We start from the raw sequence: 16091 nt of genomic DNA, 5'->3' as shown, positions 1-16091 counted from the left end.
CAGCTTTGCTTGTTGAACTTCAGAATCTCCAAGTGTCAACTCAGAGGTTACTTCTTCCTGAAGCTTTCCTTTGAGTCGTCCTCTGGGTTCCTGCAGCCCCGGTGCTGCCCTCTCACAGTACATATGACACTTGTCATCTCCTCCTCCTCCCCTCCCCCAACGAAGTGAGGCCAGAGGGTAGGGTTGCTGGGCGGGGCTTCTCCTTTCTGTGGGGCCCTGGGCCCCCTCAAAGGGAGAGGGTGGGAGGTCCTGGGCAGCTAGGACTTGGGACTGAACCCAGGGCTGGGGGGGTGGAGGCTGGATCTTGTCCCCAGTGGAAGTGTCCCTTTAATAGCTTGCTGACCTGGTCTGGGTAGGCTGCTGCTGTACCTCCTTCAGCAGTGGCTGCAGCTGTTGTGCTGACTCATGTGCTCCAGCAGCCGGCAGGAGCTGGAAGCATGGGCTCCCCAGGGACCATGGCAGGCTGGGGGCTTCTGGATTACAAAACGGAGAAGTATGTGATGACAAGGAATTGGCGGGTGGGCGCCCTGCAGAGGCTGCTGCAGCTTGGGGTCATGGCCTACGTGGTGGGGTAAGAGAAAGGCTCCTGGGCCACGCTTAACTGGGGGGATAATGACTAGGCCTGCTGGGCTGAGGGTTGACTGTTTGACTCTTCGGGGGCTGAGCTGGTGGTAGCAGAGGGGAACAGGTTAGGACAGGGGAGGATCTTTTTCTGCCTAGAGACCAGTGGATACAAGGGCAAGCTGTGTGCTTGTGTCCTCCTGTGTGCCCACCCGCTTCCTTTCCTGGGCCTTGTTTCCAGGCCCATATTGATCTCTGGGCCCAAAGCAAGATGGGTCTCCATCTATACCCAGGAGGCCCCTGGTGGGGCAGGAGATAGTCCTTGATGCTTGGGAGAGTTGTAGTACTAAGGTCCCTATAGGGACACCAATTTTAGCTGGGTCAGGGAAGTCTTTAAGGAGGATTTGGGCCTAGCCAGGACAGGGGGAGGGAGTTGGTTGGTGAAGGAGCGGGTAGTGGGCATCTCTAAGCCCATGAGGGCCTGATAGGGGACACCCATGAAAGGCACTGGCTCTCCAATCATGGTTGGAGCTTCTTGCCTGTGCAGGGTGTTTGGGTGGGAAATGAGGCTGGAGGGGAGGCAGGGGCCCTAAATGCTGGACTGGAAGCACCGAGGGTATGTGAAGAGAAAGGCCGAGAGGGTGGGGCCCATGCGGCCACTGCTCACTGTGTACCAGGGAAAGGCCACACTGCCTGTCGCTTCTTCCTAAGGTGGGCTCTCCTCGCCAAAAAAGGATACCAGGAGCGAGATCTGGACCCGCAGATATCCGTCATCACCAAACTCAAAGGGGTTTCGGTGACTCAGATCAAGGAGCTGGGTAACCGGCTGTGGGACGTGGCGGACTTTGTGAAGCCACCACAGGTAGGTGCCTTGGTCCTGCTGCCAGGCGGTGACACTTCTGACACCACCCTTGCGGTGAGTGTGTGCATGAGGGGCGTGTGATGCTTGAGCAGGGCGCCGGCACCTCATAGGGCCAGGCTTGGGAAGGGCCTTACAGAGGAGTGGTACCTGGGTGAGGCTTTCCAGGATGTGTAAGAGGTTTCCGGGTGGACAAGGAAAAAGACCAGGAAGCCAGGCCGGAGTAACTTTATGAAGGCTGCCCCTGGAAGACTGAAATATTTAGGAACTCAAGGCTGGAGCTTGAGGGTGGGGCAGGAGAAGCCCCTAGTGGGCAGGGGCTCAGGGTCTGGAGCTTCCTGAATGCTCCCCTCCCCAGCCTGGGGCACTGCTGTCAGGTGCCCCTCCTGTCCCTTCCACGCAGCACTTCCAGCTCCTTCTCCGACCCAGATTCTCCATAGCCTCGGTTTCTACCTTTATCCTGCCAATGCCGAAATTGTAGCCCCAGTGACCACCTCCCCCGAGTGCAGCTGCCTCCTGGGTGAACACCTACCATGTCCAAAGAGAAATCATCTCCCTTTCCTGGTGTGGCCTCTTTTTATCCAGTGAGGCCCAGAGCTGGACCTGTGCTTCCCTTCTGTGCATTCTTTCTCCTAGCGGTGTTCACTGCTGCCTGGGTCATACCTGGATGAGGCCATGATCTTCTAGTGGGTCCCCCAGGGCACGCCACCCAGCAGCCAGCCTGAGCTTTCCTACGATATCAGTCAGAGCCTGCCAGCCCTTGTTTCTACTCTGGGAAGACTCCCTTTCCATGGTGGTGGCCACTAAGTCCAAATCTTGACCACTGTCATACCCACTACCTGCTTTCCTTCCTGGGTGTGCATTGCCCCAAACTTGCAGAGCTCACACACGCAGCACTTGGGTGTCAGCCACCTGTCGTTAGCTACCCTTTGCCCAGGTGGAGCTCATCACCTGCTCCCCTGGTCCCTGACCATGCATGCAATTGAAGGGGTCGAACTACCCCTAACGTGGGCAGGTCCCCTGTCCAGCTCAGCTCTGGATGTTCAGTGCCTAGAAGCAGGAAGAGCTTGGACAATTCTGTGTGAGAGAATGAGTATGAACATGAAAAATACACTCGTCTCAAAGTGGCAGCAGTGGGCTCTCAAAATGGCCAGAACCCCCACCCCAGCCTCTTATCACTGCTTCAACTGGCCTCCCTGGAGACACTTTCCTGGGGCAGAGTTGATGATGTGTTTGGGCCAGGACCCTTTTCCCCCCAAGCTGAGGTGCTAGTTCCAGTCTCTCCTTTTGGGGGAGGGAAGCAGGGACCAACCCTGACACTTGCTTTCTAGGGGGAGAACGTGTTCTTCTTGGTGACCAATTTTCTTGTGACGCCAGAACAAGTTCAGGACAGATGCCCAGAGGTAAGGCTGCCCAGGAGCTTCCCGGCAGGTCCCTAGTTCCTCTGCCAGCCCTGGGTCACCAGCCATGTCCCTCCTTCTCCTTCCCACATAACTGAGGGTTCAGTACGTGCTACCATCTCTCAGGCACTGAGCTAACACCTTTTTCTGAATCATTCCACTTAATCTTCACAAATACCCTGCCTGGTAGGAATCATTGCAGTCCCATTTAAGATGAGAAGACAGGGTCTCAGCAAGGTAGACTCACATGCTCAAGGCTGTCCAGCCTCTGGACCACTGAGCTGTCTTCTGGAGCCTTCCACCATAGCATTCTGTGAGATGTCCAGGCCCTTCCCAACCTGTCCCACCGCTAGGCACCCACCAGCTTGTCAGTATAACACCCAGAACTGGGTATAAGGCTCAGGTGAGCTCTAATAGCAAGAGGCAAGCTTAGAAGAAGATCACCTTCTCTTTCCTTTTTTTTTTTTTTGCGGGGTGGGGTAAGATTTATTTATTCACTTTTAGAGAGACAGCATGGACATGTGTGAGTTGGGGGTGGGGCACACTGATGCAGAGGGAGAGAAAGAATCCTGAAGCAGACTCGGGGCTGAGCAAGGAGTCCCACTTGGGGCTCAGTTCTAGGACCCTGAGATCATGAATTGAGCCAAAATCAAGAGCCTGCTGCTTCATCAACTGACCCCCCTGGCGCCCGATTACCTCCTCTTTTCCATGCACAGTCTCTATTAATGTGTCCCAAGTCAGCGTCCATTTCTGTGGGCAAACACAGCACACTCCTGGTGATGCTGAGGTCAGGGTCACTTATAACCTCTGGATATTTTTCACTACAGTTCTGGTCACACCAGAGTCTCTCACTCCCTATTCTTGTCTGTTTCTCATCCGGAATCACAGGTTTTCCACCTGAAATCTCACCTTCTCTCCTTGCCTAAGGATGTCCCACAATTCCAGTGTCTGTCACAGAGCACACTTGCTCTTCTCTCCAACAGTGGGTTTTTTTTTTTCCAAAATTTTTTTTATTGGGATAAAATGCATAGAACACAAAATTTACCTTCTTACCCATTTTTTAAGTGTCTGGTTTCTAGCTATGGATTTTGTTCGAGCTGTTGGCACCCAGGACATAGCCCTGGAAGCCTAACTCCATGGTGACCCTTTTTAAAAATCAGGATTAACATTTAATTACTTATGAGGCTGGAGAGTGACTGTGGGGTCACCTGTCCCCTGTGTCCTGGTTGTTGGTGGCACCACAGATGTTGGGGGCGTCACATGTCCCAGGTGGGCCCTGTCTGCAAAGGAGGTAAAGTGTGTGCACAAAAGATGTGCAAATGCCCATGATATCCTCCCTTTTCTAAATGTTCAGAAGATATCTAATTAATGTTCAGTGTGTAGGCTGTCCTGAAATTTTGCTGAAGCCATCCTCTGGAATCCGTGTGATTCCTCTTTGCCTTGTGTCCCGGCTTTGCAGCTTCCCATGAAACTTATGGGGCTGGGAAGAAATTCATCAGATCTGACAACATGGCTTCCTGAGATGGTCCAGCGTTCCTGCCAGCTCCTCTTGGGGGTCCTGGTCATCCGGTCCCTCCCACATGCACTGCTCTCCTTGGAGAGTAGAGCCTCTAGCAGACATCTGCTGAGCCTCAGGGAGGGTTGTGTGTGTGTGGCCATGGTGCGGGGAGGGCAGGCCCAATGCCAGGGATGCAAAACTCCACCCCTTGTACCTCGAGCAGTTCCTACACAGGGAGCCCAGCCAAGGAGGCAGTTCCTGTGATGTGGGCAGAGGCTGTAGCTGGAGACCCAGGGAAGCGTGTCTGCCAGCCCAGGGCCTCAGGAAGCGTTTCCTGCAGGACTGGAGACTCAAGTGGGCTCTTGAGCATGTCTGAGCAGAGGGAGCTGTGTGAGAGGAGGCACCTCTGGGGTCCCCTGCTGTGGAGTGGGGTTGGAGCCTAGATCTGGATTAAGGGGGCAAGGGGGTAGCCCGACATCTCAGGGGCCCTGTGAACTCTGCTGAGGAGCTGAACTTGATCATAGCAGCATGGCGGAGGCAGAGATGGTCTCAGCTGAATGAAGGGAGGCAGATGAGGCAGAACCCAGGCCCTGTGGCGGTCATCATGGTGTCTAACTGGAGGAGCTGGTGGTCCAGCTGGGGTGGAGAAGAGGAGTGGACTCAGGACACAGGGGGCCCTACTCTGTCCTCTGCCCACTTATCATAGTCCCAACTCCCCATGGTCCCACTGTCTCATTTGGCTTGGAGTCCCTGAGCCTTTCTTGCTGGCACCGCGTTCCTCTGGCTACCTGAGCCCTGTGACCCCAACAGTGGTGTTTATTGTTGGCCTGGTGTGGGATTGTGTCTGTGAGAGTGTGCCTTCCTCTCCAGGGCTCTAGGGCCCCCAGAAAGCTTGCCACATCCCCCTTCTGACTGATCCCTAGAATATGGTGAGTGTGAAGGCACTAATGTCCCTGCTTTACAGAAGAACAAGCAGGGAAGGGACTAGTCTGTGGTCCTTCAGCAAGTGTGTGCGGTACTACCTACTTCCCTACCCAGACCCCGCCAACCAGGGTCCTGCCCTTTGTTCCCCACACCCAGTGCCTCCACCCTGGCATGAACTTGCCCTTCCCGGAGTCCCTTCACCTTCCTTGTTCTGTCATCTGAGTTGGACCAGAGGGTCTGGGTCTCTGGCTAGGAGAGAACCATGAGGAAGGAAGGAGGCTTGCTCTGCCTTGGAATACAGCACCTGTATCTCTACCTGGCTGGGTGGAGGGGCTGCTCTTTTTATTTGTATCCCCCCCAGCTTTCCTATGTGCCCCCACACACACTCAGGCATCTTTATGGAGCTTAGGTGGGGAGGGCTGTGTCCCCACAGCCTGCAAGTCTGGGTCACAGAGGGGAGACACACCCCGGGCCCTTGGCAACTCTGCTTTCCCCATCTCAGCACCCCTCCATCCCGCTGGCTAATTGTTTGGCTGATGAGGACTGTCCTGAAGGGGAGACGGGGATCCACAGCCATGGTAACGTGGGCCCTGTCTTCCAATGCCTCCCCTGGATGGGGGCTCCAGGGGCTGGACTGGGACCCTGGGTGGCTCTTGAGGGCAGGCCTGGTGGCGCCTCTGTATCTCTCCTTTCTGTCAACGGCCCCCTGCCCCTGCCCGCCCCCTAACCCCAGTCCCCTGACTCTGGAAATTTGAGGGCCTGGAGTTTGTCTTGTGTTTTCAAGGCATAAAAACGGGCCAATGTGTGGAATTCAATGGGACCCACAGGACCTGTGAGATCCAGGGTTGGTGCCCCGTGGAGAGCAGCACTGTGCCCGTGTAAGTGTCCGGTCCCCCCACCCCCCCACCCCCAGGGCAGGGCCCCAGAACTGCAGAGTCTGCCCTGCATGAACTTCCCCTCCACCCACAGGAAGCCCCTACTGGTCCAGGCCGAGAACTTCACCCTATTCATCAAGAACACAGTCACCTTCAGCAAGTTCAACTTCTCCAAGTAGGTGTGGGTGGATCTTGCTGGCCCCAGAGCCTGCTGGTGTCCTACCTAACCTGAACCTTCCCCCATTCCCCTCCCCAGGTCCAATGCCTTGGTCACCTGGGATGACACTTACTTCAAGCGCTGCCGCTATGACTCACGCTACAGCCCCTACTGCCCTGTGTTCCGCATTGGGGACCTCGTGGCTGCGGCTGGAGGGGTCTTTGAGGACCTGGCATTGCTGGTGGGTCCATGAGGGGCAGGGCTCCAGGAGGGCTCCGGGAGAGGGTCCGGAGCCTGTGTGCTGGTGAAGCAGTGATGTGCCGTGTGCAGGGAGGTGCCGTGGGTGTCCGAATCCACTGGAATTGTGACCTGGATGCTGGGGGTTCCGACTGCCGGCCCCACTACTCCTTCCAGCTTCAGGAGAGGAGCTACAACTTCAGGTGCAGCCCCCACTGCCCTCCTGCTCCTTGGCCAGGTCCCCCCTCATCTGTCCCCCTGTGGCAGCCAGGACCCACCACACAGCAGCCCACCCCTCCGGGCACCCTGCTGTGTGTCCAAGGAGGGTCCCAGGGACAGGAGGGGAGTTCTCAGCCCCAGGTCCCCCAGCATGGGCTCTGGTCCAGCCTCTCCCCTGATCCAGTCCCCCGCTCTGTGACTCTTCACCCCCAGCCCCTCCCCCACGCCATCCCACCTCTATCTAGCATCTCCCTCCTCAGCACACAGGGGGGTTTCTTTTTTACTTTTGCCTTAGGTCTTATCTAAAAGTTCTCAAAAATCTATAGAAAAGTACAGAGGTTAGTACTGTGAACACCTATACCCATCCACCCTTCATCTGTGTCCTCTAGGGTTTTTTTTTGGGGGGGGTGTTGGGTTTTATTTTTTAACATCTTGCCACATTTGCTTTCTGTCTCCCTCTCTAGAGTGAGCTGGATATATTTAGATAGATTTCAAAGGGAACTATTTGAAAGTGAGTGGCAGACATCTGACACTCTTCCTCTCAACACTGTCCTGAGAATGAGGACCTTCCCCACGTGACTGCTGTCCCATTGTCACACTCAAGAAATTTAACATTGGCAAAATAAATCTAATATTTAAATTTCCCCAACTGTGCCAGTAACGGTCCTTTATCTTTATTTTTCCAATCCCGGATGGACTCAGGAACCTTGTGTTGCATTTATTGTCACATCTTTGAGTCTCCTAAACAGACCTCCCCCATCCTGCCAGAATCCTCCTGCCACTTCCTGTCATCTGGTCATTGTCACAGATCTGCACCCAACAGCCACTGGGCCTGGAGATGATGCTCCTTGATATCCCTTCCACCCTTTAGACTCACACAGCCCAGGGCCTGCCTCCCTACCTGCCCTCACCCCCACTACCAGTGCCTGTGTAGGGACCCTTTGGTCCCCTCTGCCCCCTCAGCAGGCAAGGAGCTTCCAAGAGGCGGGTAGGTCCCAATTTGTCTTTCCCCTGTGCTCCCAGCCATGACACAGGGCTGAGACAGCCCTTTGATAGAGTCAATAGATGAGTAAGAAGGAGGCCCGGGAGGACCAGGCCAGCCCAGGAGTGGCAGCAGAGCAAACCACCCGACTTTCTTTCCTGCCCGCAGGACAGCCACCCACTGGTGGAAGGCCTCAGGTGGGGAGGCCCGGAGTCTGCTCAAGCTCTATGGGATCCGCTTCGACATCCTCGTCACTGGGCAGGTGGGAGGTGTTGGGTGAAGGCAATGGGGGGTGGGGGGTGGGGGAGATAGTCATAGCCCCAGAGGCTCAGTCCAGGTCTGTCTCAGGCAGGGAAGTTTGGGCTCATCCCTACGACCATCACTCTGGGCACTGGAGCAGCTTGGCTGGGCGTGGTGAGTCTGGCCAATGTGGGCTCCCTCTGGCTACAGTGATTGTGAGCCCAGTCCTGCCAGGTGCACACCGAGCACCCCAACCTCCACCGTGCATGATGTTGTTTCTGGGGTGAGGGCTGGGGAGGTGGCCAAAGGGCAGGCTGAGGGCCAAGACACAGGTTTGCCCTGCCTCTCCCAGATCACCTTCTTCTGTGACCTGCTGCTGCTGTACGTGGATGGAGAAGCCCATTTCTACTGGAGTACCAAGTATGAGGAGGTGAGCTGTGGGCCTGTCCAGACCCCGGGCTCTATATTGCTTTGCAGGATATTGACCAGAGCCCTGTTCTGATGTTCTCATCTGCAGGCAAAGGCCCCGAAGGCCACCCGCAGCCCTGAGCAGACAGAGCCAGCTTCTACACCTCTGCATGTGGCTGCCCAGCTGTCTTAGAGGGGACCCAGTCTGGGAACCAGACACCAACACCAGAGTGGCCATGCCTAGGCTCCCTGCCCCCTTGGCCCATTTCTGTGGCTGTTTCCTGCTCTTTGCAGGGTAGGGGCCCCATCTTGGGGACCTACTGGATAAAGTCCCAGCAGGTTAGGGGAGAATTCCACCCTTCCACTCCCAGACAGACTGACCATCCCCTGACTCCAGCTTCAGCAGGGAGCTGCCTGGGTCAGGGGCCACAGAAACCAGTTTTGTATATAGACTTGCAGCAGAACAGGCGCTGCAGAAAAAGGGAGACCCTGAGGCACCCACATGGCAGGGCAGTGGACCAGTAGGGGTCCTGCTCTGTCTAGGTCTAGAGAACTCTCTCCCAGTCTCTGTCAGTAGTGTTCCCAGTTCTCTGCTTACCAGATGTCAGCACTGGCCCTCCCACTGGCTTTGGCCAACTCCAGCCCTCCTCCCTCTGCCAGCACCCTACCCTTATTTTAGGTAGAGTTCCCCCATCTCAGTTGCCCTGCACTGGGATCTGTGTAACCCAGGTCTGAAGCAAAGTAGAAAGAAGCCTGGCAAGAGGGGTTATCTCCACTGCTCTGGTGTTGGGTCGCCTTGGACATGTTCCTACCCAACTCTGGGCCTCGTCCATAGAACAAAGAGTGGGTCGGCAAATAATCTAACCCCTTGAGAACTCCAGGCAAGGGCAAGACACCCTTTGGTCTCACACTTGCCCAATTTGTGAGCATCAGCTCATCTCTGGTGGTAACCCTTGGGCTATGGGGTTTGGGATAGGGAGGAGAGGGGAGAGGAGCTGAGATGGTGGTCACTGGGTCCTTTGGGATCTTCTATAAGCTTCCTCATTACCCACCCCCCCCAGTCCAACTCCTAGAACCCACACCCTAGAGCCATGGGGGTAGGAAAGCTGTACTCTGGAATTTATTGCTGCCCAATGTCATATCTAAGAACCTGTCCGGGCATCTGCTTGTCCCAGCCTGAGGCAACTGCATGCAGGAGACCTTGATCATAACCCCAGGCAGAACCCAGTGGCTAGAAGGAATGTCCCTAACAAAGGACACAAAGGCCCCCAGCAGGCTGCCTTGGTATCTTTCTGGGGTCTGAGTCCCTCCTGTTGGAGAATGTCCCCTGTCCCAGAGTCCCACAGTCAGGAAGGGAGGAACAAGAGCTTCAGGAGCCAAACTCCCTGTGGTCCCAGGGCAGAGGCAGGAATTTGGGAGTACCCACCCGAGGGAGGCGAGGGGCTCCAGTTGTGCTGGTTGCTTGGTGGCAGAACAACGAAGACCAGCTGGGGAGGGCCGGGGCTCGGGCTCAGTCTGGTCTAGCATCTGGAATCATTTGGCTTCTGGAGCCTCAGCAAAGCTTCAGGGTCTCTGCTGCTTCTCAATCCACAGAGCAGTATCCATGGGGAGGCAGGTTCAGGAGAGCCAAGGGGAAAAAACATGGCTCTGAGGCCCGGTTATTGGAGTGGGGTCCCATGTACCTGGTTGTCCTCAGGGACCAAAAGAAAGCTGTGATAGCTGCAGAAAAAGTCAAGGAGTAAAGCCTGCTAAAGCCAGCAGCTTCCTGTGTTGTCCTTCTAGGCAGGATCGGGGACTTGGAAGCAACTCTGATGGACCTAGTGTGGCTTTAGGGAGATCACTGGGGGAAGGGGCATGGTGGGTCTGGGGACCCCCCAAGGACTGGGGCCTCACAGCCACCAGCTGGGCTTGGAGGTCCCTGGAGGCATGTATCCCATACATGGTGTACCACCCTGAGCCTTTATCGCAAAGCCCTTGAGGGACAGGGGAGAGAGGGAGGAGTGCCAGCTACGACAGACAGCTGTGGCCAGGGCCTGAGGCTGGAAGCAGCTGTTGCCTCGTTCTGCCTGTGAGTGCACACCGCCAAGGTAGCTGTGCAGGCCATGTAGGTACACACCTCAGAGGAGCCCTGGGCAGGCCTCGGGGGCATGCTATGCTTTCTGGGAGCCTTGGGAACCCAGGAGGACCCTGGAACTCCCCTGCCCTTCCTAGACAACCTTTCTGGGGCCCAGACTTTGCTCTCTAATCTGCCTCCCCCGACCAAGGGACATATGGGGAGAGCCTCGGGTGGGGAGAGCCTGAGTTTGCCCTTTTCAAGCACCCTTCCTCTCTTGGTGTGTGTAGGGGTATATAGAGCTCCCCTCTGAGCTGGGCTGAGGGCACTAGCCCTCCCCTAGGACCCAGGCCATGTGGTGTGTCTGATTCAGGGTAGTCCCAGAGCTGGTGCCTCCCTCTTGCCAAACCTCGGCATCTTTGCTGTGAATTGGAGACAATAACCTGCTTCTTGGGGGCTAAGGGGATGGGCAGGAAAGCACTCAGCGCCACAAGGAATGAAACAGTGGACACAGGGCGCCTGGGTGGCTCAGTGGGTTAAAGCCTCTGCCTTCAGCTCAGGTCATGATCCCAGGGTCCTGGAACGGAGCCGGGGCATGGGGCTCTCTGCTCAGCAGGGAGCCTGCTTCCCTTCCTCTTTCTCTGCCTGCCTCTCTGCCTACTTGTGATCTCTGTCTGTCAAATAAATAAGTAAAATCTTAAAAAAAAAAAAAAAGAAAAGAAAAGAAACAGTGGACACAGCAGCAGGGCATGTGGCTGGCCAGTAGGTTATTATTGTGGCTATCTGGGGTTGCGGGCCACCCCTCCCACAACCCCCCCGCCACCCTCATCCACCCCACCTGCTCAGATAGCTAGACTTGCTCATGAACATGAAGGCGCTCAACAAAATATTCACCCCACCAGCAGTGGCCATGGCCCACTCCCCCAAACCCAAAACTAGGCACTTGGGCTAAGGCCCCAAGGTCTCGAGGACCCCCTCAGCATGGACAGGCCTGCAAACCTGAGCTGGGTCCGAGACGAGGGACTCCCTACCCCTCTGGGATCCTGAGGACATGGGGGAGGGGCAGAGCAAGCAAGGACAGGCCTCTTGCTTGATTCATGGACTGGTAGGCTGCTCCATGGGGCTGGGCTCCTGGGCAGGCACCTGGCTGGAGGGCTGCACTGGCTGTACCACCTCCTCTAGGCTGGTGCTGGGGAACACCACGTAGCGTGTGGCAGTCAGCTCCGGCGGCTCCCGCTGGTTCTCTTTGCTGTGCCAGATGCCATAGCCAAAATACACAGTGAGTCCTGCAGGAGTTGTGGGAGACTGAGGGGCGGGTCCCAGCCCTGCTTGCCCTCCTCGCTTGCCTTCTCCCGGCAGCCCTCCTGGGGCCCCCACCCTGCCCCCCCCCCCCCACTCACCGATCAGCAGCCAGATGGAGAAGCGCAGCCAAGTCAAGTAGCTTAGCTTCAGCATGAGGCTAATGTTGAGGAGGATGCTCAGGGCTGGAGTCAAGGGCACCATGGGGATCTGAGGGGGCAAGAGTGGGGCTGGGCTGGGCTGTAGGGAAGGTCTGCTGGCTCAGGGCCTGATTTCTCAAGAGTCCACAGAACCTTTCTCCATCTCTGGACATCTGGGAAATAAGAGCCCCCCTTGTCATGCAGAAAAAGAGAGGGATGGGTGCATGGCCGCCCCCACCCCTGTGAACCCTGGTTCATCCTGGCACAGCAGAGGAGAGGAAGGGGCAAAAAGAGCTAGCTGGGCTGAGAGCCAGTGGCCATTGGCTGGGGGAGGTACCTGGAAGGTGTCTTGCAGACGCTGTTGCTGGTAGGCCCCCAGGACGAGGAGGCTGAGCAGAAATGTGACAGAGCTGAGCAGGAGCAGCAGGATGTAGCCCCAGTAGGGGAGGTGCAGGGCTGAGTCCCCGAAGACCAGGACACAGGCCAGAGTGATGGCTGAGGCCACCAGGATGCCGAGTGCCCAAGCCACAGCAGCTGAAGGGCTGAACCTGCCTAGGAAGCCCAGGTAGGGCCTCAGGGCTGGCCGCAGCTGCCCGGGCTCGGGGCCTGAGGTCTGCTCAGTGCCCACCAGCTGTATGTGGTCTGAGAAAGAGTGGTACTCTTTGACCCTGGAGCCAGGGCTGGCTGGGCCTGGGGAACTGGCTGGAGGGGCCTTTTGGAAGCGTAGCACCAGAATGCTGGTGGCCACGAAAGTGTAGGCCAGCAGCGTGCCAATGGACAGGAACTGGACCAATGCCTCGAGGTCCAGCAGCAGCGCCAGTAAACTCATGAGGCCCCCGAATACAACGATGCCTGCCAAGGGCACCTGCGTCCGGGGGTGCACTCGGGCAAACACCTGGAAGAAGAGCCCGTCGACGGCCATGGCATAGACGATGCGTGGCAGGGAGAAGAGGCTGCTGAGCAGGACAGTGTTCATGGCTGTGGCAGAGGGTGGGTGAACTGGTCAGCATAGTGGACAGGCCCACCAGGGGCCCCCACTGGGAGCCAGGACAGGCACAACCCCTTGGGAACATAGGCATGAGTCTGTCTGGGATCTCAAAGTGAGCCTGAGTGTATGTGGGATGTTGGATTATTACCCTCTCCATCCCTCCAACCCCCACCACCAGGAATGGGACACCCTAGTTTAGGCGACAGGCCCATCAGAGAATTTGATGAGCGTTGAGCCCTTTTCCCAGCAAAGGACCTAGAAGCACAGGCTTAGAAGTGCTATTTTAGGTATCATTGGGGGAAGGAACAGTGAGGAGGGCCCTTCCAACAAGCCTGGAGAGTCTAATGGTTAGCACCTTCTTGGACCTGTTATGCAACTGGTAACAGACTCAGATGGAGAAGTGCTCCCCAGGAAGCTTAGGGTGGGGGCCCCACTGCCCTGTTCACTCCCACTGTGCTGGAAAGGACCCTTACCGCAGATGGAGCCAGCTGCCACGATGAAGCCAGCCCAGCTATAGCCCCGCCGGTAGAAGGCGTCCGCTAGGGCGGAGTCAGGGTTCAGGCTGTGCCATGGCACCATGAGGGTGAGCACAGTGGAGACGAGGATGTAGGCGCCGGCGGCCAGGCTAAGCGAGATGGAGATGGCTATCGGCACGGCTTGCTTCGGGTTCCTGGCTTCCTCGCTGGAGGCAGCAATGACATCAAAGCCCACGAAGGCGTAGAAGCAGGTGGCGGTGCCGGCCATGATGCCGGAGAAGCCAAAAGGCGCAAAGCCCCCCTCCTCGGCACTCCAGTTGTGCGGGCGGGCCAGGATGAAACCCAGGATGATGATAAAGATTATGAGGACCAGGCTGACCACAGAGAAGGCGTGGTTGAGCCAGGAGGAAACTCGGGCTCCGCAGGAGATGAAGGTAGAGGCCAAAAGGATGATCCCGGCAGCCAGGAAGTCTGGGTAGTGGGCCAGCAGGGGCACCTGCCAGGTTCCAATGTGGGCCTGGGTGAAGTTGTGGATGCGGTGGTTGAACATAGAGTCCAAGTAGCCACTCCAGGCACGGGCCACGGCTGCACCACCAATGAGGTACTCCAGGAGCACGTTCCAGCCGATGAGGAAGGCCCACAGCTCACCCATGGACACGTAGGTGAACAGGTAGGCAGAGCCTGTGCGGGGCAACCGGGCCCCAAACTCCGCATAGCACAGCGCAGACAGCAGGGAGGCCACGGCGGCCACCGCGAAGGACAAGAGCACCGCAGGGCCGGCCATCTCCTTTGCCACAGTGCCTGTGAGCACATAGAGGCCCGAGCCCACCATGCCACCCACGCCCAGCAGGGTCAGGTCCAGCGTGGACAGGCAGCGCCGTAGGGATGTCTCCATGGTTGACTCCTCCAGCGGCTTCAGCCGGTTCAGTTTTTGGCAGAAGCGCGCCAGGCCGGCAGCGCTGGGCAGCCCCCTGACCATGATGGGCAGCTGAGAGGAGCACCAGGCCAGCTGCCTGCACCTACCAGGGCCAGAGGGGAATGACAGGTTGCCCAACCAGGTACGGACCAGGCTTCAGCCTGCTCCGTTCATCCCCCTGGGGACCCGAGTGCCTGCATAGCTAGTTTGCCTGGGGGCTGGGATCAGTCAGGAGTGGACAGAAGGTCACACAGGGAAGAATGGAGATCCTGTCGGCCTCTGGGCAGGTGAGGGAACCTTGTGCTGCTGGACCTGGGCGCTTTAGTGTGGTGGGGGGATTCTGAGGGTGAAAAGGGTGCAGCTCTACGAAGTGCAGTTGGGAAAGGCTCCTTGGTCGGGTAATCGGAGAGCAGCGTGGAAACCCCAGGCTTCCCGGGAGCTGGGCAGGGCCACCAGGACCCGGAACAGGAGGGGCTCTGCTGTCCTGGGCTGAACCAGGTGGCCTCCAGGGCTCAGACGGTGGCACTCACCACCCCGCGCGCGCGCGCGCGCGCGCACACACACACACACACACACACACACACACCACCCCGAGGGACTTGGTTTTGGCCGAGCCCCCCGAAGCCAAAGCTCCATTCCCTGCCCCCGCCCCAACAGGCCACCGCCGCCCGCTGCCACTGCCACCGCCTGCGGAGCCAGTTCCACCCGGGAATCCGAGCCTTTGCCTCCTCTCAGGCTCGAGCACGTCCCTGCAGAAGTCGCTGAGACTCACCTGCTGTCACTGCTGCCACTGCTCTGCACGCTGTGCCTGCCTGGCCTGGCTGACGCCGCCTGCGCGCAGAGCCCGCCCCCACCCATCCTGAGCCAGATCCAGCACGAAGCCCCACCCACCTCGCCATTCGCTTAAGCACCCACGTAGCCCACCATACCCATACCTCACCTGATGGAGCCCCTAAGTCACCAAATCTACGGACGTCCTGTTACTGTGTCTGGTTCACAGATGGGGAAGCCCAGGCCACCAGGTAAGTGGCTAATTCAGATCACCCCCCGGGTGACCCTGGGAGGCAGGCAAGGTTAAGGACCCAGTCTGGAGGGATCTGGAACCCTTCCCTTTGCCACTGCTGCAGTAACCCTCCTTGATTCTTCACCTCTGCACAGGTACTCCTTTCAGCTGGTCATTATTCACGTTCCCTTCCCCCAACACTGGGGCGTTTTGGGGGCGGGGTCAGGCAAACCTCTGGTAAGATAAAGTGTGGGTCTGGCTGAGTAACCTCAGGCAATCCCTGACCGGTCCTGTACAGTGGGATGGCAGTAAGCCACCCTCATACATTGGCGAGGGAGTGCAGAATTTTTGGGAGGGTTCTGTGTGTTGGAAGAACTCATGCCGGATGCTCTGAGCCTTGTCCTAAAAGGCAACAATCTATAGCCTTCCAGTTCAGGGCACTCCCAGGGCCCTGCAGATGCCAGTGACAACCCCTCCTGGCCTAGGAGCACCTGTCAGGCTTGGAGAACCCTGGGGGACCCCAACAGCAGCTTCCCACTTGTGGGTATCAGTGAGAGGTCATATGCTGAGCACTACTCCATGCCACTCCCCACACCACAGGTGGTCCCCATGTCCCATCATGGAGTCCTCGAAAGTTCCCCTCAGGCTTCCTTATTCCTGGGGCTGAGGGGTCTTTGTCCTGCTTTTTTCACTTTTTGAAAATGAAAAATTTGGTGTGACATGGTGTTAACTTGTCAGCAAAATCATGGTAGTCCATGCAAGTAAAGCAAAACCAAAACGGATTTTAGGGGTACCTACAGCCACTCTGGATCAATGAGCTGGTGACAGGGTGGGGGACTCCCAGCAAGATGGCGCC

The 16091-nt window shown here is 57.3% G+C and overlaps 2 protein-coding genes across 6 annotated transcripts; one reads left to right on the top strand and one right to left on the bottom strand.

Moving 5' to 3' along the window:
* The first annotated feature begins 227 nt into the window (after positions 1 to 227).
* P2RX6 (purinergic receptor P2X 6) lies at positions 228 to 10120 on the top strand. Of its 5 annotated transcripts, none has more exons than XM_047696995.1 (12): positions 229 to 493; positions 1273 to 1423; positions 2752 to 2823; positions 5745 to 5820; positions 6027 to 6120; positions 6212 to 6292; positions 6374 to 6515; positions 6605 to 6714; positions 7881 to 7974; positions 8061 to 8126; positions 8305 to 8382; positions 8470 to 10120. In XM_047696995.1, exons 1-12 carry the CDS (start codon positions 438 to 440, stop codon positions 8551 to 8553), a joined length of 1104 nt encoding a protein of 367 aa, XP_047552951.1. In that variant the 5' UTR covers positions 229 to 437; the 3' UTR covers positions 8554 to 10120. The 5 variants fall into 5 exon arrangements, with proteins under 5 accessions (XP_047552950.1, XP_047552948.1, XP_047552951.1 ...); XM_047696991.1 differs by having other exon boundaries at positions 229 to 571; XM_047696994.1 differs by lacking the exon at positions 2752 to 2823 and having other exon boundaries at positions 228 to 571.
* Positions 10121 to 11163: 1043 nt separating this feature from the next.
* Positions 11164 to 15052, bottom strand: SLC7A4 (solute carrier family 7 member 4). The gene is made up of 5 exons (XM_047696988.1): positions 15005 to 15052; positions 13314 to 14335; positions 12190 to 12830; positions 11814 to 11922; positions 11164 to 11699 (listed from the first exon to the last, which is right to left on the bottom strand). The coding sequence occupies exons 2-5, from the start codon at positions 14293 to 14295 to the stop codon at positions 11509 to 11511; spliced, it is 1923 nt and encodes a 640-aa protein (XP_047552944.1). The 5' UTR covers positions 14296 to 14335; positions 15005 to 15052; the 3' UTR covers positions 11164 to 11508.
* Between the last annotated feature and the right edge of the window lie 1039 nt (positions 15053 to 16091).

This window comes from Lutra lutra, chromosome 12 (genome assembly GCF_902655055.1).
Source record: "Lutra lutra chromosome 12, mLutLut1.2, whole genome shotgun sequence".
NCBI classification, from domain to species: Eukaryota; Metazoa; Chordata; class Mammalia; order Carnivora; family Mustelidae; genus Lutra; species Lutra lutra.
Note: the sequence above shows the minus strand (reverse complement) of the source record. Positions and strands in the feature narration are given on the sequence as shown.